This window comes from Pezoporus flaviventris, unplaced genomic scaffold (assembly GCF_033815535.1).
Source record: "Pezoporus flaviventris isolate CSIRO_AGI_PZ_B2104156 unplaced genomic scaffold, CSIRO_AGI_Pfla_v1 ptg000031l, whole genome shotgun sequence".
NCBI lineage: Eukaryota > Metazoa > Chordata > Aves > Psittaciformes > Psittacidae > Pezoporus > Pezoporus flaviventris.
This window is the reverse complement of record NW_026892579.1, coordinates 50,687,593-50,708,806: the sequence shown is the minus strand read 5'-3', so window position 1 is coordinate 50,708,806 and position 21,214 is coordinate 50,687,593. Positions and strand designations below refer to the sequence as shown.

The following is a 21,214-nucleotide window of genomic DNA, read 5'->3' as shown; positions in this document are numbered from 1 at the left end:
CTCTCACACCAGAGTAAATCAAGAGGGGTACCACTGAAAGCCAATGAGTTACTTGTACATGAAAAAAACTAGTATTTCTGAAAACATGATATAATAAAGTTCCTTCTTCTCATTTGATTTTCATGACTGCCTTAAGCTATGTCTCTATTGGATCCAGAACATAAAATGGGGAGAAGAAGGGGGAGCAGGGAAGGAGCGTAATAGTAGGACTACAGGCTGGGCAGTCAGGAGAAGAGTGTCTGTCCCATTCTCATTTACTCTGAGATACAGAGCAAACAGCTTTCAGACATACTAAACATTTTGAACATACTAAGGGCTGTTTATTTCAGATGTGTAAAATGCTGTAACTTGCCAGTAAACATAGCTAAGCATGCAAGTGCGTGCATGAAGATAACATATTAGTTACAAGAATTGTCCTATCATTATCTTTCACTTCTTTCCTGAATCACCTAGAATATGCCACAATTTAGCAAGAATCTCATGATAAGTAGTGTCAGAAATAGCTTTTTTTTTTTTCCAAGCTGCTGTCTATTTTAGACATAACATCACCCTTTACTGTAGCCTTCCACATAAAAGCAACATGAACAGTAATGTCTCTAAGGAAGCATGAATGATTGGCTTGCAGATTCTGTACCAAAAAGAGAGTTTATTTACTCCACACAGGTCATAAATTTCCTTAGAAAAACTGTCAGTGTTAATCTACATGTGGTGTTTAGTAAATAGAGCTTTCCTCTGATTCCCTTAATCCATGTTCTTCAATTGTCAAAAACAGTGGAAAATTGTTTTCTTGTGCCTAAAAATACAAATTATTCTAGTTCTTTAAAACTGAGTGGAAGCAAATAGCTGAAAGACTTTACATGTTCTTCAGCAAGGTGGGCATTTAGACATGGAAATGTGAAAGGATAAGGAGAGTAACACAAAGTAGAAAGTTACCTAAAGGCCGGTCTGCTTCTCTTACTTGAAGCAGCACCTTATTCCATGAAGGCTGTCATTGAAATCAGTGGAACTGCAGATAGAATAAGGCTTTTCTTTCCATCTTACCAAGGGGGGGGGGGAATTAAAAAAAGGGTGGGATCTGCCTTTTCATGTAAAGGGCTTTTATCTGCTCAAAATCACGCTAACCTCAGGGTGCCAAGCACTGTATGTTTGAAAGCATTCCAAGGATGGGAAGAGCTGCTCTATCTTCTCCACTACAAAGGGAAGCTTCATAGTAATGAGAGCTGCTGTGGTCTTCCAAGAAGGGTTTTGCATCTGCTTTGCCCCCTCTGAGGACCTCATACTTGTTCCTCCTGGATTTTTCCAGGTTACGTCTTTATATGCTTAAATTAGGGAAACACTTGAGTGACTGTCTTCACAATGAATTTTGCCATAAAAGGTCAGAAGGACTTCTCCCCTTCTCTCATCCTTTTCAGTACGTATGCATTTAATAAATCATCTCAATATTTATAAGATAAACTAGAATAACAGGTTTTGGTATTACATCACGTAAGCTCTTAATATCCCAAGGTCAGAGAATCCTATTAACATTTGACTGCCTGGTGTTAATGGTGAAGATTTTACTTACTCATGTTCCTTCTGGGGCCTGACCAGCATTTGAAAGAAATAGTGTAAAATTTATCATACTAACCATAACTGAATTATGAAGTGTGTTATGAAAAAAAAATCCAGGATTTGTACAAGACTCATTTTTTTTTTCTTTTCTATCACTTCAAAACAGACTATTTAAAGAAAAAAAAAAGCTGCAGAGAATTTTGACTTCTGAACTGAGAGTATAAGCCAGTTTTTAGCCCGTAAGGAATTTTTATGGTTGAATTATAGACTTCTAAAAGATACAATTTAAAACTGAACTGCTGACAGTCATTCTGATCATATTTTATAAGCTACTATTAACTAAGATGAGACCTTAAAGGAGAAATAGATCCCGTATCTATCTGCTGACTCTAGGGCTTCTTATCCTTTCCTCTAAAACAGTGAAGCCTACTGTCAGGGAGAATATTGGTCAGATTAGACTGACTACAGATCCAGTCCAGTCTAGCAAGCCCAGTGCTGCTATAGAGGCTTTGCAAAACTTAATTGCCAACTACTCCATCTGTACTGAGCACACACAAGAAAAACCTCAACAATTTTCAGCAGCTTCTAACTCAGCCAAGTTCGGGTGGGTCCTTTTGGTCAAGGGCAACAAAAGGAACTTATCTGATTTTTCCCCCTTATTCCTCTCCTACCAAGGAAAACTTCCCATCTCAGCTCTGAAATAGATATTGGGGTGATTCTAAGAAATTTAAAACTATTGTGAAACAATGGGTTTTCTCTTAATGCTGATCTTACAAGTAGCAGAAGTATTTCTGCTGGTAGTTTCCAAAAAATTCAGCTTGAGGCAGACTCAGGATTGAAAAGCTCATCCTGAACAGTAAAAAACTGGCAATGATATGTGAGTGAAAATAAGGTCTTACACTGGAAAGTGGTAGACAAGCTTAACTGCATATACTGCTGGCAGCTTCACCTATATTTTTTCTGCCAGATGTCTTTTATTACTAGACAGAATCATTCCTGGGATGTCTAATGTTTTGTCATCTGCACCTATGACTTATTTTTGGATTGATGTTGTTGTCTCCTGTGACTTCGCTGCGAAATCCGCAACAGCTGACTAAGGGATCGACCCTGTGTTATGCCCTGCACCCCCAAGGTCCTGAGGCCATAGCTGATGTGGGGCTCACATCTGTTATTGAGTGAATTTTCAGGAAAGAAAGGGCAAAAGCAGACTAATTTTTATAGTTCCTCAAATAGTTGGTTTGCTGTGTCCATTGCACTTACTGTTTGACATTACTGAATGCTTTCTTCTCTTTCACTCCTGTAGACTGCACCACCTCTTTCAGTGCTGTATGTTTTCATCCTTTTTAGAACAAGTCTATTACTATTTACTATTTTTCTATTGCTTCAGCTTTAAAACTCACCTTGTTAACAAAGAACGTGCCTGGGTTTTTTTTCTGCCATTCATGCTATTGAGAATTTACAATGGGAATCCTCACTGTTGCAACACTGAGGGAGTAAATGTAAGGACTTGGTGGTGAGCTTGTGGTTGGGAGCATTAAAAACAACCTCTCCTACTCGAGACTGACTTAGATCTTGTAGTATCTTCTGTGTGAGCTTTATGGAGCTTGTATCTGGACAGAGTGCACTTCATTAGTCCCTTAAAAAGCAGCATGCAAAATTTAGGAACTCTGCAAGGATCCAAATGTATAAACCCTTTTTAATTACAAACAGTTATACCACCCACTTTCCCTACAGTTAGTCAAGGGAACCAGTTTTCATTGAGGTCAACAGAAAAAATAACCGTGAAGTTTCTGGCTCATGCTGGTTTTATATGTGCTGAATGAAGTAAAGAAAAAACAAGAACGTTTAAGCTCTCATTTTCTAGCCTTTATATTTCTAGAACAATGTGATGATTTTATCTGAATTTATTCAGGGAGAAAAACACCACCTTTTCCTCATTCTAAAACTAGTTACACAGAAGTTGGGAGGAGGATGAATGGAAAGGGACAAAGTCAGTCTTGCAGTGAAAAAAAACGTTTGTCCCTAACTATGAAAACCCCAACAACATGCTACAGTTAATTTTTAGTTTGCATGCTGCAAGCATTAAAAAAAAAAAGAAAAAATACAAAATTTACTTGAAAAAGCCAGGCCATATATTTCCCTAATGTACTACACATTCACATTTTTACTGCCAGAAAACACAGGCCATACTTTTCTCTTTCAAATGCTGTTGTAAGATGACAAGTAGGCCCACGGTTCTTTCCTCGCAATGATGACATGGTCATTTGCTGCTTTAAACCTCATTGAAATAAATTTAGTTCCAATGGGGCATAAAAGGCTGCAGACAGGGAGGGAAATGGGAGAACCCTACAGTAGGACTGAGACCTTGGCTTGCAGTCCATGCTTATTAGAGAAGCAGAAAATACATCATTTAGGGGAAAAAAAAAATCAGAAGCAGTAACTATTTACTTTGTTGTTTGCGTAACATGCATTTCACTGTGTGCCACAGAAAAGCCAACTCTTTTTCAGTAGTGACACAGCAGGTTTCTTACCAGCATTTAGAACTCTTCTCCTGGCATTACTGGGTGCAGAGCCCTGCTAATCTTTGGATTTCTGAGAATCGAACACGTACTTTTATATCTCAAAAGGTATATGGTAATAGTTAGTACTCCATTTTATACTGAGGGAAGACTTACTAAAAGGCTTGCCTGAAATCACAGAGCAAATCAGCATCAAATCCCGAGGCAGAACGCAAGAGTCTCGGCTCTCCGTCCTCACATCCTCCTGAAAATACTGTGGGGAAAAGTCATATTCTCAAGATTGATTTCTTTTTCATGTAATCATCTTACAGACTTTTACATCTTTATGCTTATGTTTGTATCAGGAACTAAAACACTAAAAAGTAGTGCATGGTGCTGAAATATTAAATCCTTTCGACTAATTCTGGGACACAAAGAATCTTCTTTTATCTGGGTTGTAAATCAGTGGGGCAGGGAGGCAGGAGTTAAACAAACTACAGTAGTCCGTAGACTGACTATGAATGCTGTAGTTACAGAACTCATTACCACATGACTACTTAACGGACCAAATAATGTGCTAATCTAGAGTTACTATTTGTCATACTTAAGAAAAAGCAAAGAATAGCTGGGCAAGCAGTCAATTTACAACCAGAGCAAAAGTAAAGCACTGCCAAGAGACACTGAGGCTTATCTTGCCCCTACTGAAATGAATGGAAATTTGGGCAAAACCTTCCCTAGCATTAAGCTGACTTAAATTCACACATTTTGGCTCGATGCACGCGTTCACAAATGCATAAAAAACTTTGGGAAGGTAAATGTTGGAAAGAGAATATTGGCAAGTCCTTAACTATAGTAATAATTGCTGACATTGCTGTAGTCACTCTGACTAAAAATATCCAATACAATAACAAACCTAGTGAACCCATTCATTTACTCCTGTTTCACAAAGGCTATTTACATACATAGAGAAGCTCAAAATATATTCTGTAGTCGTCATATTTACAGCACATCCCAGCCCAACAAACTGTCATCGAAACTATTTGTTTAGGGAACTTCATCCAGGTTAGAATCTTTCAAATCTGGCAATTATTTTTCATCTTGAGCATACGATGCTTACGACAGCAGTATGCTGGGCCCATGTTTGATAAATGTTAATGGTAAACAAGCTCAGGGGTGTTTAAAACATTACTTTTTGGTCCAAAAGCAACCTCATTACAGCTGTATTCACAACAGAGTTAAAAGTGAAAAGGCTGAAGGACGACTGAAGCAAATACAGCCGTACTAATGAAAATCCTGGTTTATAAAGACGATCCAAAGGTGTTTGCTAAAATGTAATTTGCAGTGCAAGCACATTTTTTCACTAACCTCCTACAATTCTCTAACATCTTAAAATATGACCCATTTTGCAACTAGGGCTAAAATTCCGAGAAGTTCTGAAATAAAACCCGAGGAAAGCCGAGCAGCAGGGTTTCTCTCCATTTCAGCCAAATCCAAGCCAACGTTCCAGATTATATATAACACAAATTATTTTTGCTGGAAAACCCCATCCAGCTTTTATGCAGGTCCATAAACGTTCCTGATACTATTATTAATTTGTCCATAACCATTGAAATAAAACTCTGGTGCTCTGAGCTGCGTTCTGTTCCAGGCTTGTAGTAAGTTCCTGTTAAACGTGTAAATGTTCAGCAGAAAGATATTTTTGCACGGAGACTGAAAATCAGCTGTGCCAGATACCTGAAACTTTGTTAGTGCGTTCAGTGGAAAATTTTATTTCGACATTCTAAATAACCGTGGACTATTTTAAGTGACCTTAAACTGGTGCTTTCCAATAACTTACTTTCGTTTATCCTAATTAAATTTTTATTTTAGTAGGAAGAGAGGTGACTGTAAAACTTTTAGTGTGACTAATTAAAAGTGGAAATGTATCTTCTTGTTTGAAATAAATCATGATTGTCAGGCTTATATAGTATTTGGACAGAAGACAACCTCTTGCCTTCTTTCTAGCACCTTTGGAATGGCTCTAATGGAATGTGTTTCCCCATCCAGCTAAAAGCTGGGGAAAGCCAAAAGAACCTATGCTCGTAAACATTTTACCAAAATATTTGTAAAAAAAAAAAAAGTTTTATGTAAGGAAACTATAGCAATTCAGAGCTTCTGAATATCCCAGTAATTGTCCTTTGGGAATGCCTGTGGCTTACTTTGGGGGGAAAAAGCAGATCCCTATGGTTGTAAGAGAAGCAGGGTGAGCACAGGAGAGGTTTGTGGTGTTAGCCAAAGTGATTGCATTTTCACAACGGGGTGGGAAACTTCTACAGGCCCTCCAACACTGGACAAGGAAAAGGAAAAATAAAATTTAAAAAAAAGAAAAAAAAAAAAGGGGGGGGTGGAATGAAGGAAAAATTAAGAAAAATAGAGAAAAATAGAAGAGGCGGACACAGGTCCCTGCGGGGCAGTGAGTCGGGGCTGTTACTCCCCTTTTTAACCGTGGGAAGGGCAGAGGAGAGGGAGCAGGAACCCTGAGGCGGGACCCCTGGGTCTCAGCGCGTCGCGGCGGGCGCGGAGCGGAGGCGGCAGGCGCGGTGCGCGGAGCGAGAGCTCTCCCCTGTGACCGAACGTCAGATCTTTTTTTCTTATTCTTTCATATGAAATGCGGAAGGAGCAGCGCTGCATGCGGACTGCTGCCGGGGCGCCTACCTTCCCCCATGGGGGTTGCTCTCGGAGAGGCTCTGGTCTGGGGGGGTGGGGGGTGGTGAAGGCGGCTGGGGTAGCGCCGGCGGAGGCTCCGCAGAACGCGGAAACAGCTGCGATGTGTCTCTTGACCCGCACCCCCTCCCCGTGCCCATGTCCCGGGGCTGTTCGCGGAGGGGCAGGCGGGACAAACCTGGCTTTTCGGCTGGGTCTGCGTGCCGGGGTTAGGGTTTGCAAAAGCTCCGTAAAAACGACGGATTCCCCCCCCTCCCCACCCCGCCACAGACAGACACACCGCCCCGAGTCACACACAGGCGGCGAGCAAGGAGCACACACGCAGCGCCGACTTTTTACAAGAAGGTGGAAGTAGCAAGTAGAAGTAAAGCCTTAGAAATTAGACGGAGGGTTGTGATAGGTCCTTATCTGCGCTGGGAGGCGTTTACACTTTTTTACTATTGGGTATGTAAATTGTTTTTAATAAGATCTGCCTTTTCTTTTTTTTTTTTTTTAAGGGAGAAAACAAACCAGACTCCCTTCACCTTAATAGTCTGAAGGGGGTTTTATAGCTTTCATTCATTCAAGGAAATGGTTTAGGCTTTAGACTAGCAGAGACTTAGGAGGAAAAAAAAAAACCCACACAAAAAAAAACATTTGGCACCAGATTATTTTTACTTTTTTTTTTTTGCAAACAAGACTTTTCATGCCTTTTTTTTTGTTTGGTTTGTTTTGTTTTTTTTTAAACAAGCCCCAAAGTGTTAATGGAAAAAAAGGCGGAGAGAAACGGGAGATCAGCGACTGTCTCCTACTACCCCCCGCTGCCCGTCCCCGTCCCCCTCCCCGTGCGGGACAGCGACTCCAAGCGAGGTTTCTCCTCCTTGAGGGGGTTGCACATTGTTGTATTTATTTTGAAGGCTGCACAAGTCTGAGGAGTGGAGCACCACGTGCTGCTGACTCTCATCAGCATAATGATCGCCTTACCCAGCGAGTCCTGTATATATAAACCACAAAAACCTAATCATTAGAAATCCCAGCCTCCAAAAACCACATTCAGGACAAAAAACTCCGGGCTTTTTTTTTTTCCTTTTTTTTTTTTTCCTTTCTGCTCCTTCATCTTCGCCGACCTCAACTTCTTGGGACCCAAAATAAGTTTGTTGTTTTTTGGTTGCTTTTTATTTTAACCCTATTTTTCAGAAAGAAAAATCACTCAAACCGACACTTGACTGATTTTTTTTTTTTTTTTTTTTTGCCGCTGTTGTTCATCAGGGGCGGAAAAAAAAAAAGGAAAGATTTTTGTTCGCCTATTCAACGCAACGGACTAGGATCCAGCAGGCGTCTTCATTAAAAGGACCGGACTGAACTGAGGCTGCCTTTTCCCACAATTTACTTGGTCATATATTAGAAATCAGCCTAAGGAGGGGTGTTTTGTTGGGTTTTTGTGTTTTGATTTTTCCAGCTATGGTCCCCGCTTTTTTCCCCCTGGGACTCTGAAAGTTCAGCTTTTCTTAAGTCCTATCGTCCCAAAGGAACCGGCTAAAGCCTCCCTTTTAATTACTAGCCCTGTGACTTTCCTCTTCACCCAACAACCCCAGTAACTTGCTTTCCTCGCCGAAATAGCTTCGGGAGCGATTTTTTTTTCTGGGGAGGGGAGCCTTTTCCCAAGCCCCTTCCCGAGCTCCCGCTTCACTCCGCTTCCTGAAGCCAAAGGCAATAAGCGGGGGAGAGCGGCGACTCGTCGCCTCTGTCCCACTGAGGCTTTTTGTTTGCTCCGTTCTCCTTTTTTTTTTCCCTTTTAATATTTATCCGGAGGAGGAAGATTTCTTCGGAGGAAAACGGGACGTTCCCCTGAGCACCCCCTCGCCGGGTTTGGGAGTTTCGCTCCTCTTCTGGCGGCAGCAGCAAGCCGGGAAGCTGAACCAGCTCCGAGTTTGACTTCTCCCAAGACAACCTTTTGAAAATCCGAAAAGAGAGAAGAAAAAAAAAAAAGGAGAGGACGGGGAGGGAGGGGAAGAAAAAGGAAAGAAATTCAAGCACTTGAGGGAAGAAGCGGTGGCTAGGAGGGAAAAGAGCAGAGATTCTGCAAGAAGGAAGGAAGGAGGAGGAGAAGCAGCAGCATTTGCAGCTGGGCAGAAGCCGGGACCATGCAGTTCGCCGCCGGGCTTTGCTGAGAGGGGCAGCCCCGCACTCCGCGGCCAGACCCACTCTCTCGCTGCAGCAGACGCCCGCCCCGGCATCATCTCCCCCCCGCCCCGTCCATCTTTCTTTAAAAAAAAAACAAACAACAAAAGAAAAACAGACTGATTTTTTTTTTTTTTTGTGCGTTTAATCCGCTTTTTTTTTTCTTTTTTTTTTCCGAGTGGCTTTTTTGCCCCTCATTCTCACCCCTCCACTTTTCCATTCACCCCTTTTTTCGCTATATAGATATTTTTTATAACCCCCACCCCTCACTACACGCCTCCTCCAGCGATCCCCCTTACCGCTCCCCCCTATTCCCCCCCGCCCCCCAATTCGCTAACTTGTGGCTGTTGTGATGCGTATTCCCGTAGATCCCAGCACCAGCCGGAGGTTCAGCCCCCCCTCCAGCAGCCTGCAGCCCGGCAAGATGAGCGAAGTCAGCCCGGTCGTAGTAGCCCAGCAGCAGCAGCAGCAGCAACAGCAGCAAGAAGCGGCGGCCGCCGTGCCCAGGCTGCGCCCCCACGATAACCGCACCATGGTGGAGATCATCGCTGACCACCCCGCCGAGCTGGTCCGCACCGACAGCCCCAACTTCCTCTGCTCCGTGCTGCCCTCGCACTGGCGCTGCAACAAGACCCTCCCGGTGGCATTCAAGGTGAGACACCCCCTCCCGCCGCCGCCGCTGGCCGGGGATGCCTCCCCCCCTGCCCCGCCGCGCCGCGTTTCCTCCAGCGGAGCCGCCTCTGCCCTCGCCGGCCCGGGGGGGGGGGGGGCACAGAGACCTTCTGCAAGCGTTTTTCTGACCCCAAGACTGCAGGGCCACTGTGTCCCCCCAACCTGCAATGACTCTTGTGCCTTGCCCCCCATCCTTAAGTGCCTCCCCGTGCACCCTTATCTGACAGTGCCTTCTGTGCCTCCCGTCCTGCAGAGGCTTCCCCCCCACCCCAGTGCCGCCTGTGGCCCTTATCCTGCAATGCTTCCTGTGCTCCCCGGCCCGCAGGGGCCTCTGTGCCCCCCCCCCCCCCAATCTTAAGGGGCTTTTATTCTCCACCCCCCCCACCAAACCCGGAATGCCTCCCGTGCCCCTACCGTCCTGCAATGTCTCTTCTGCACCCCCGGCCCGCAGGGGCGTCTCTTTTCCCCGCCTCAACCCTCCTCGTCCTGCAGTGTCTCCTGTACCACCCGATCCTTCAATGCTTCCCGGTGCTCCCCCATCCTACAATCTCTCATGTTACCCCCCCACAGCCTGCACTGTCTCCTATGCCTTTCCCCCCTCCCCAAAGGAACTTTTCTTTCCCCTTCATCCTGCAATGTTTCCTGCGCCCCCTCCGTCCTGCAATGGCTCTAGTGCCCCACCGGCCTGCAGGAGCTTCTCTGCCCCCCAGTCCTAGAATGCCTCCTGTACACGCGCACCCCCCCCCCCCCCCCCCCGAGTCTTAGAGTGGCTTCTGTATCCCGTCCATGTCCTGCCGTGCCTCCACCGCCCCCCCGCAGTAGCTTCTATGCCCTCTGTCCCGCAGTGTCTTTTGTGCCCCCGTTTCCTAACCCACTGCATTCCAGTGCCTCCTCTGCACCCCCCGCAGTGCCTGCAGTACCCCCCCACAACTGTTGCAGTGCCTCCCGTGCCTCTCCCCCCAGGTGTTCTTCCTGTGCTCCCCTATGCCCGCTCTGCCCCCCTCACCCGTGCAGCGGCTCCAGTTCCTACGGCTGCGGTTTGAAGGCCAGGCTGGGGCGCAGGGTTGGTAGAGGGGGACCGGTGCTTTGCCACCTACCCAGGGGGCATCTCGGGCTGAGATGGAGCTGGGAAGAGGGTGTCGGGGCTTTTGGGAGGGCCGGGACCCTGTCACTTCCTTGGTGGGCACGCAGGCAAGTGTCTGGCCAGAAGACACTCTCCTTGGCAGGACTCATGCGTTTAAATAATAAATACCACCCCGATCCGCACCAGGGATGCTGCTTTTAATTTTCTGTTTACATCCCCACGGCGTGCTTATGAGAGGAAAAGATCTTCCAAAAGAACTGTGGCAACAAGAATTGTGTGCTTTAAAGCAAGCCCTTGTCCTCCCCTGGCGATATTTGAAAGCTTACGCCTGGAGTTTTCTCTCCCGTTTAGGGAGGGTAGTGAGAAGGTGATGTCCCGGGTGTCCCAGAGCACCTGCCCCAACAGTGGGGTGGCCCTGCAAGGGACTCATCGCTACCATACCCGCTATGTGAGAAATAATGTGCCTGAAAATAGCTCAGAAGGTGGAAGAGTTAGGAAACAGCTTCACCCAGTACGTTCCCAGAATATCACCTTGTTCTGATGTTTCCAGATCGCTAGCCGTGTTACCGCAGCTGTTTAGCCATAAGAGATCATAGAATCCGTTAGATGAGTACGTGTTGCAGTGACTGGGGATAAAGATGCAGCTTTGCTTCCAAAATGTTACAGGGGTGAGGATGAGGGTTGGCTAAAGCATAGGGGAAGCAGCTTGGAGAGTCAGGAGTCACAGGAGGAACAAACCTTTTCCATGGGGCCTGCTTGTGCGGGTCATGGTGGTCGGGCTCTGTAGAAGTGGCAGGAAGATGGATTGTGTTGTGTGTTCGTGACTCGGTGTAGCACTCCAAGGCTCTCTAGGTGTGGATCACAGTGACTGATTCAGAGGGGCCATGGGGTAAGGAGGAGGAGATTTTGGAGAATGGTGATTATCATTTAATTAAGCGTTATATTAAGTTGGTATTACCGTTACTCTTTATAGAAGGGATGAGGAAGATCTTACGTTATTGCACTTACATTGCAGTTTTCATTTGAAAGGTCAGAGCCTTCTACCTCACAGCAATTCAAAGGATGCGGTCACAGTTCATTAGAATAAGGGAAAGATCTAAAGTAAATATTAAGCTCGTTAGAACATTATTACAATAGGAATACTTGCATGTGATGAAAGGATAGAAAAGTGATTAGTACATTTCCAAAGCTTTTTGTGTTCCTATATGTACATTTATATATGTCTTATGTTTAAGTCCTATAGGTGATGGCTGACAGGAAGGTGTAGATCTGATCAACTTACTGGTACATCAGGAGTGCACCTTGCCCCTGGCACTCTTTGGCTTTGGGTACATCTGTGTTTCCACAGATGCAATGCATACTTTTTACATGCTGAAGATACTTGCTTCCTCATTTACTGGCAAATTAATTTGAAACTCAGTTGAATTAATTTTGAGCATTTTAAAAAATAATTTCATTTTTCTAAATGTAACTTGCATACGGCTGCCCAGTGCTTTTGCATGAAAGAAGCTGCGTGAATCATACAGTGAAACACTTGACTATGGCAGAACAGAATGTGAATTATCTCTGCAAAGGAAAAAAAAGACAGATTTGGGCTATAGAAATCTCGGCTAAACTGTAACTTGAAAGTAAAATAGCTCACAGACTACACACTTTTTGAAGTTTTATTGGCAATAAATAATATGATGATGATGTTTTGAGTGGTGTGTTAAGTGTGTCATAATTCTTTCACAGAGGTCTCTAGTTAAAAAGTACTCTGGATATAGCACTGTTTTAATTTAGAAAAACAGATATAAATCATATGCAGGAGAGGAAGTGTGTTATAAACAGTGCTGGTTTGATTATAATTTTTTGAAATAATGTTGGCTTAGTATTAGATTGGATTTTAAGTATTAATATTTACACGTACTGGGGAGGGAGTCCCTGTTGAGTGTACTAGTAAGATTGTTAATGCGGACTGGTTTTATGGGGAAGAGTAGTAGACGTGTACCTATTAATTTAGTTCTAGCTATCTCTTAATATTCCAGCATAAAATAAATGGATATTGTGCACCCAGGTCCAGACCATATTCATGTCTTAATCTCAATAGCCAGCAGCACTCTATTTGAGTAGATTTGTCAAGGTTTGCCCCTCTGTTTATGTGTCTGCCTGGGAGTTTTTACTGAAAGCCATAAAGACCCAAATTGCCACGTTAGATGTGACATGTGGCTTTTGTATGATGCAGAGGGTGGCAGAGTCTTGGTGGACCTAAAGGCAGGGTTTAAATAACGGACGTGAAGCCTAAGACCTCCCCCCAGTAGCACCACAGTAGTTAAGGGTCTGTCAGCATTTCCACTCCAAACCCCAATTTTCAGAGTTTATAACTCAGCTGTTTTAAATAGCTTCAAGCTGAAACCTGCTGTATAAATTGCCAGCCCAGATGTATATTCTGAAACAAAAAGCAGTGCAAATCAGTTACTCTGTTTTAAGTTACAGAACATTAAAATATTTTTAATAGTATCAGATGCTCTTCTGGCAATCCCTGGAAGGAGCGTTCTCAGTACATATGATTTTACATTTGGGGCAGTTTGAATGCAGTGTTTCACAGGAAAATTTTTGAAATGATAGATATCAGTCCTTGAGAGGATTTATTTAGCATGTATACTACTTTTTTCCCCGAAACAAGCATTTTGCTTGGCAGAAGATCTTAGTACCTGCTGTTGTATAGTAGTTTTGCTTTGTGCTGATAACTTCCATCTTTAGGGTACATACTTTGGCCAGTTCAAATCCCACTGGACCAAAACTGGGCAAAGAGGTTGCCTAACCAGATGATAATTGTGTTATGCAAAAAATTACACATAGTTATTTTCAACTTGTAAGAATCGGTTTGCGTGTATTTTGTGGCTTCATCTGACTTTGTGTACCTTTTTGAGCTTTAGTTGCAAAAACAGATTTGAGCTTTAATCACCAAAATGTGAAAGTGGTTTAGTGTGGCAAATGAAGATTTTGAAATAATAGAGAGATTTACGTTTGAAGAATAGGTCAGGAATGGGCACTGTGGCTGCTTTTAATCTTTAGGTTTTTGCGCACTCATTCATTTCACAGTGCACTTGCAATCCTCTTTCGAAAAGTATGTAAATAATTCTGGATTGATACATGGTAGAAAATTACCAAATCAAGCTTTTTGCCAACAGTCTTTCAATATGTAAAGTTACCTTTTAAAATTCTTAAAATAATGCTATTTCTGCAGGTTTCAAATTCGTTTTGCAAAGCTTTTTTTCTACCCAGTGCTGTTATGTATGTGTGCAAGTCTTTCATGGCAAAAAAAGTATGAAATTATGAAAAAGGAATTTTACTACTCCATGTAATAGGGGAGCTTCCTATGTAATAGGACTTTATTAGCTAAATTTTTTATTTTCCCTTCTGATTTCAGTTTGTCTTTTCCTTCGGTCTTATAATGAGAAGAACGGTGATAATATATCATACTGCATCCAAAAGCCAGTGCAGCTCAGCAGTGATGCACTTCTTGGTTAGGTGCACCCAGCCCCGTGACTCTGGCAGTGGCATGTGCAGCTTTAGGCTGATGCCTAAGCTAACAAATTGAACTGATACCATTGAGTGGAAAGGGTAGGGAAGAAAGCCCTGGAAAGCAACAGGGGACAGGGCAGCCTTTTAAGAGGTATTGTTCCCCTCTTCCCAGGTGTTGCAAGCTGAACCCATGCTGGGGAGACTGGGCTGAGATAGAGGTGCAATGCTACTGCCTGCTCAATGCCCTGGTTACCTAGAGAGAAAGAGGTGATCTGAGGCTGCAGTCGTTCTGCTCCCTCTTCTGAGGCCCCTGGCAGGCGCACACTTCCTCCTGTGCTCTTGGCTTCTTTACATTTCTGAAGTTAATGTGATTTATTTTTTTTTACTTTTCTTTGGTTTGTGAGATATAAAAAACACAGGTTGCAGCTCCCTGGGATGCCAGCATGCATGGCAGCACTGTCCAGGGGGAACGTGGTCTATTGCACACTGAGAGTGTTCTGTAAGTAGTCTGAAGCCCATGCTTTCGAGTTTAAGCCAATACCCATTTATTAAAGGTTAGAGTCAGCTCTATCTAATCTGCTCAGCAGATTATTGTTTATTATTTGATTGTTATTTATTATTCCTTACACCTTGCTTTGAAGCCGTCATACCTCCTGGTTGCTGTCAGACCCAAGGCAGTGAGTTAGTGGGACATCAGATCTTATCTACAATGGTGGTTCCTGTGTTTCTATGTTCAGGGATGTTCATGTCACTTTAAAGTGAAATCTTTGCTTGGTAGGCGAGGACTTCACAGTAGTTTGTGGCAAAACTGTTTCCACTTTTGGGTGGTAATACCTGGTGTTTCATGGAAAAACAGAAAAGCACCAGGGCAGTGCTTTTTATACAGTATTTTAGCTTTGCTTTCTTCTTTCTCTTCAGTATTTCTTTTAAAGAAGATGAGCTATAATTTTCAGTAATATAGTCTGTTTTAAATATTTTCAGAATTTGTATGCCCTTGTAATTAGTTTTGATTGACTTAGAGAAACACTGCACAGTGCACTGGGCTACTCTCCCTATGTATTCAGAACTCCTCGTTCTTTCCACTCAATTAATATTAAAGTGCAACCTGCAATTATTAGTTTCAGTCAGGATCATTTATGAGAAAGACGTTTCAAGCAGGGCTTAGGGTAAAATATAATACGTATTTCAGGCAACAGAATAAATTACTCCAGATAATATAAAAAGTCATATCTGGCCATGTAAACTGGTAGAAACTGCAAGACTTCATGTCTCAAGATAATTTTTTTTTTCCAATTTCAAACTCAGCCATGCAATATTTCTGAATCTCTTCTTCTTGTGAATGTATTTCCAGCATCAGTATTAGCTAACTGGGCAAAAGAAAATAATTTTCTTGGTACTACTTTGTGGCTTCTTTGCCCTATGTGAAGAACTGTGGATGAATTTCTTCATAGTAACTTAGTGTTCCCATTTATTTTAACTTTTAAAAGTCAAAGTGCAGTAACGCTGTAGGTATCCCTGTGTTTTCAGATCAGAAAACAGTAGCAGTCTGCTCTCTGGCATTTATTAATCAGATGTTGGAGTGGCTACAGAACCACTGAAGCATGAAAGTGAGACTCTCAGCTAACTGAAACGTAAAGGAGAAATACTTCGATATCTTCTGTTCACCCATCCTGGAATTTGAGGGAGGTATCAGCACTAACCACATGTGACGCTTGAGAGCGCTATGAAAATTTACATGCCTGCAAGGAAATACAGCCTTTGTTTTATATTGCATCTGAAGAGTTTGAATTCCAGCCATCATGTCCTCCATCACAGCAACATGCTGGGTGGAGAGCTTTGTCTGCTGATGCCCCTGGTGCCATTCCTGGGATGGGTGGATGGAGGTTTCTCTACAGCTTGAAGTCTCAGGACCTCCAGGATCAGGGTGATGGTGCAATCAGGAGTGACTAGAACCGAATGTGGGTGATAAGGCTGATAGTAGCAATTACTAACTTCCCATTTCAAATGCATTCCCACGTATAATTTGTGGATACAAGCCATGCCTCGTGTTTTTTCGCTGCTCACAGGTTGCTAAGAACAAAGTTGGCCTTCAGGAAGCATTAGACCATACACTCTATGTAAGGATGTTAAATGTTTCTGAAGAAATGTAACAAGAAATTCCCCATTAGGCTATGAGAAAGGGAGACAATACAAGATGTTTCTGTCTTTGATGTGGCACTTTGTTCTGTGTTCAGCTAATACATGACTCTTCACCACAGTGAGCTGGAGAAGCTGCCACAGAGCTTCGTAATGAGAGTGGCAGCCTGCAAAGCTGGGATGGAGACACGTATTTTCAAAGCGTTGCCTCACAAGTTGTCATTGTCTTCCCATTTTAACAGGTGGTGGCCTTAGGAGAAGTGCCTGATGGGACAGTGGTCACTGTCATGGCTGGAAACGATGAGAACTACTCTGCAGAGCTGCGAAATGCTTCTGCTGTGATGAAGAACCAGGTGGCCAGATTTAATGACTTACGATTTGTGGGCAGAAGTGGAAGAGGTAGGCCACTGCATTCTCTGTGTCTATCATGAAGTAAAAACAATGTCTAGATACCACACTTACTTTGCAATGAAATAGTGAGTAGTCTGTGAATGCATCGTTGTTGCCCTTTCATTTGGAGGGATGAATGCTTGTTTTATTTGCAAACTTAATCATTTTTGCAGCTCAAGCAAGTTGAGTCTTCCCTAAGTTTTTCTTACTCCTCACGTCTCTGCATGTGAGGAGTACCTGCTTCCCTATTTTAAGTACCTGCTTCCCTATTTTAATCCCACAGCATAGGTAGACAGAAGTGGGGTTATTTGTGATCTGGGTTATCTGGAGTCAGAGAGTATATCTCAGGACATGGCAGTGAGAGATGGAGAATTCCCTTTAGCAGTAGAGCTACTTCTGAAGTTGTAGAAGAGTTATAATTAAAGAAATTTTGCATATCACATGTGCTATAGGGTATATTCTTTAAGGGCTTACATCTTTAAAGGCTTACAGCTATTAGTGGAAAGCTTTCTAGTGAATTCCCTGCCCTTTAAAATCATAATGCATATGACTTGCAAAAGTAAGTTCTACCTTTCTTGTTACTAAACTGCTTGACTTTTTATGAATTGCTGGTAAGCTTGGGCTTGAACTAAATTTCACCTTTACTTTAAATGACAGGGTAACTAACTTATTTTTTTCTGAAGAGGTAGAATGCTATCATTGTCTTCCAGCTGTTTAGGAGCTTCCTATAATCTGGAAAGTGCCCTACACTCATGGAAATCCTTTGTAGTCATTGGAAGTTTGCAAGAATTCCTTTTAAGAGTCTTGTGGCTGCTTTCAAATTTCAGGTAGTGATTGAAAGAGCAGCTTGAAGGAAGCTGGCACTTCAGTTTTTGCTGCAGGGATCTTCAGAGGGGTTTGTTCTATCAGTCATTGATTCAACCAACATAATTTTTTGTTTATGTATTTGAAATAATTATTCAGGTTTTGCTGGTTTTGTTTGTTGGTTTTTTTTTAACTAGCCCTGTATAGGGCAAAACAAAGCAATAGAAAGCGATCGGTTGTGCTAGAAAATCAGCAGTAAAACTAATTTTACAGTAATATTCTTTAGAAAGCAGTTGCAGTCCATCTTAAGGAAGGAAAGAGTATTTATCCAAAAAAAGCCCAAACACAGGACAGAGGCCTAGATAGTCTAAATCAGTCAGCACGCTTTTACAAGTGCTTTCTGAAAGTAAGACCATAAGCATGGTTCACAGTGGCTATTTTTTTATTTTAGTGACCTGGCCAACAATTCTCTTTATCATTTTACAACTTAAAAAGTACCAATAATAAAGAATAACTTGAAAGACAGAATAACTATTGCACCAGTAATGCAATATAAATATGGAGTTCATTGCCCTTTGGGATAAGGTGTTACCTATCTCTTCCATTTGTCTTACTTTCTTTAAAAAAAACCAGTCTGCTTTGTTTTTCTGCTGATGGATTAGGTTTGAAAGTTTTCTGGCTCCATCACTACTGCCACCTTACAGTAAAAGTTCAGTAGTGTATCAGTCTTTCAGTAGTGCTGAAAAAGAACTGAAATGTGATGTACTACTACCTCTGAATTTCATTTGAAACCTATGATATATACTTTTTATTAAAGCATAGGAAATGAAATTGAGGGCCTAAAGCCTCAGTAGATATGGCTACAGACACACATAAACACAAAGCTCCTAAAATTTTTTTCCAGTACTTTAATTTATATTTGTATCTAGCAGACTTGGAATAGACTTTTTCTCTGATCAATCTGGGTAGAATCTATGGAAAAGCGATAGTGTACTTTTCAAACCTTCAATGTATTTATTTAAGAGACTTCAAAGACAAACAAAGGGTGTGCACTGTTTTACTATATTGGCTTTCTGAGTTTTGGCTAGTTTCCCAAATAGCAATTTTTATATTAAAAAAAAAAGAAGGAAAAAAGAAGGAAGAAAAAAGACAGACTTAACTGCTTGCAGACTTTTCACGCATGGAAGATGAAGAAAGCTTCTTTTGATGAAGTGTAATTATGTCCAAACAGAGCTGACCCCCTCCCCCTATATTTCTTATGATCTTAACGGAAGAAAGTAGGGCTTTTCCTTTGAAGCAGTCGGGACTCAGTGGAGGATCTGAAATGCTGCATTCTGCTGCCAGAGGCAGGATGGAGAAATTGGTCCAGACTTGTCTTCCAGACTTAGAACAGAGAGGGGGAGAGAGAGAGAGGGAGTGAAGGAGAAAGAGTTATCATTAATGATAGACTTTTAGAACCCTGCTTAAAATATCAGGAAAAGAAAGCAGTAGTTACAAAGAGAAGTGAGAAAGCTCCTTGCGTAGACAATTATCAGTAGATGCAGGTCTTGAAGTAGAACAGGACAAATCAAGTAATAAAGAGATCACTTTTCGGTAGCGAAAAACTAATCCACACCTGTTCCTGACTTTAGATTTACATCTTTCTAAACAGCTCAGTCTTTGATCTTTGTATCTCTAAATTTGATTGTGGAGTCTGAATCATCAACTTACCACTTCACCTCCTCTCCCACGTTTTTTTCTTGCTTCTCATGGCTCAATGGGGAAACTTGATTTTTATACATATTAATGTTGCTTGCTTGACAGAAGCTTCACGTTTTCGTTTGCGTAATTTCTCTTAAACACCTTTTCTGGATTCATGAGACTAAGTAACCGGGGCACTTTATGTGAATGCAGAAGTTGTTTGTATGTGGTTTTCAGGCAGTAGCTCACTTTTACAAGCCTGATCCACAGCACAGAGAAGAAAGAATTCCTGTCTTCAATAAGCAAAGGATCATAACCTTAATTTTGTTGTGTCCTGATACTTTAATCACATTAGCATCTAACTGAAAAAATATGCAAAGCACACAAGCTGCCGAGTCTCCTTTCAAGCTAATTTCTGGGGTTTGCCTTGTGCTTCAGCATATGTCCATCTCGTCTTCCTCTGTGTCAGCTCAGCTCACATGTGTGAATAACAAAGAATGCACAGTTTAGACACACTGAAGTAATAGTGCCAGATGACTGCTTGGCTGGAGAATTTCATAAAAGAGAACTACAATTAGTCTTTAGTCTGTGAAAATGGATAGTTGAAATGACTAAGGGCAATAAAGAAAGGTGATAAAAAGTGCATTAAAGGATTTTGTAGCTGAGGAGAGATATCTGTGATATATCAGTGGAAGGCATAAGCATCACTGAAAGAGGGAACCCTAAAAATTTATTTTGCTCATAACCCTGTAATATGTAAATCATCTCTTGAAAGCTCTGTGAGCTGTGTGCTGGCCGGGCTGCACAGCACCCTGTGATGAAGTGATGTGTCAGTTACTGAGTGCAAGGAGGCTTCATCAGTGTTACTGCATTAGTGCTTCAGTTCGGTAGAATACCAGTTAGAGAACAAACCCTTTTCCCTTTCAAATAAGATGCTTACTTATTCAGCTTAGGCTGGCAGAGAGATGACAGTTTAAGAATGCTCACAGGTGAGGTTGAAACATAGCTCTTTATATTGAGGAATGCAACTTTTTCTGGCTACTCTACTGTTGGGATATATTTAGTGTAGAAGATCTTGCAGTGCTTTTCCGTAGAATGATTTTATAGGCATAATATATTTTGTTGGGTCAGTTTCTAGTCATGATAGACTTTTATACTGATTTGGTGTATAAACAGAACAGAAGCATTGGAAGGCCAAACTTTTCACTCAAAGGTATATGGAAAATGCCTTTAGTATCTTTGTTACCAATAATATTTTACTGATTTTATATGAGTAACTGTGATCTGAATGCCACAATCATGCAATTTAATAGTCAGAACTTTTTGACAGGGTAAGCTGGTGCCAAAGGAGGCTTTAAACCTGTCCCTGGCAGGTTATATATGTCCCAGCAACAGGCTGAATTCGTACTTGGAGACGGATAAAAAGACATGGACCCTTTTCAGCCCTAAACAAGCAGTCACGGAGGCACTATGTGCTTCAGTAGGGCTGTTGCTCGGTGTCTAAAAGCTGCCTATGCACACTCTGATGCTGGGGACAGCAGATGGGCAGGACTGGACAAAAACTGGATGTCCTCCGTACACCTAAAATCTCCATGAGATTTTTGAGGATTACTCTCAAAAGACCTGAGAAGTTGGGAATTCTCAACGAAACCAGGGAAAGCCACCTTCAGCTGCTCATCTCCACTGTGACAGAATTCAGCCTCCTGAGATTTTTGTACCTTTGCCAGGGTCCCAGCCTTCCTTCTGTCCTGCATCTGTTGGAGAGGTGGGCACAGCAGGAGCACAGCTACACCTGGAAAATCATTTTACTCTAAATGGCAGTTGTATTTCCTTTAAAAAAAAAGCCATGTCACATTCTAGTTTGTGAAAAATATAGCCAAGACAGCTTGAATTTGCACTCCTGCTAATAAATGATGCATGTCTCAGGCAGGTTTGGGGAATATATGACTTTGACCAGAAAGAAAGACCAATTACTAGATTTGACAGCCAAAGCTCTGTTCTGTATTATGCCTTATATATAAGCTGTTCT

At 42.3% G+C, this 21,214-nt stretch overlaps 1 protein-coding gene across 5 annotated transcripts in view; it reads left to right on the top strand.

Annotated features, from left to right (window-relative positions):
• The first annotated feature begins 9,250 nt into the window (after positions 1-9,250).
• The window catches only part of RUNX2 (RUNX family transcription factor 2), a 162,406-nt gene continuing 150,442 nt past the window's right edge, over positions 9,251-21,214 (top strand). For all 5 annotated transcript variants that reach the window (XM_061460988.1, XM_061460986.1, XM_061460985.1 and 2 more), the window contains exons 1-2: positions 9,251-9,564; positions 16,554-16,710. In XM_061460988.1, coding sequence (XP_061316972.1) covers positions 9,265-9,564; positions 16,554-16,710 — 457 coding nt within the window. In that variant the 5' untranslated portion in view covers positions 9,251-9,264. The remainder of the gene's footprint in view (positions 9,565-16,553; positions 16,711-21,214) is intronic.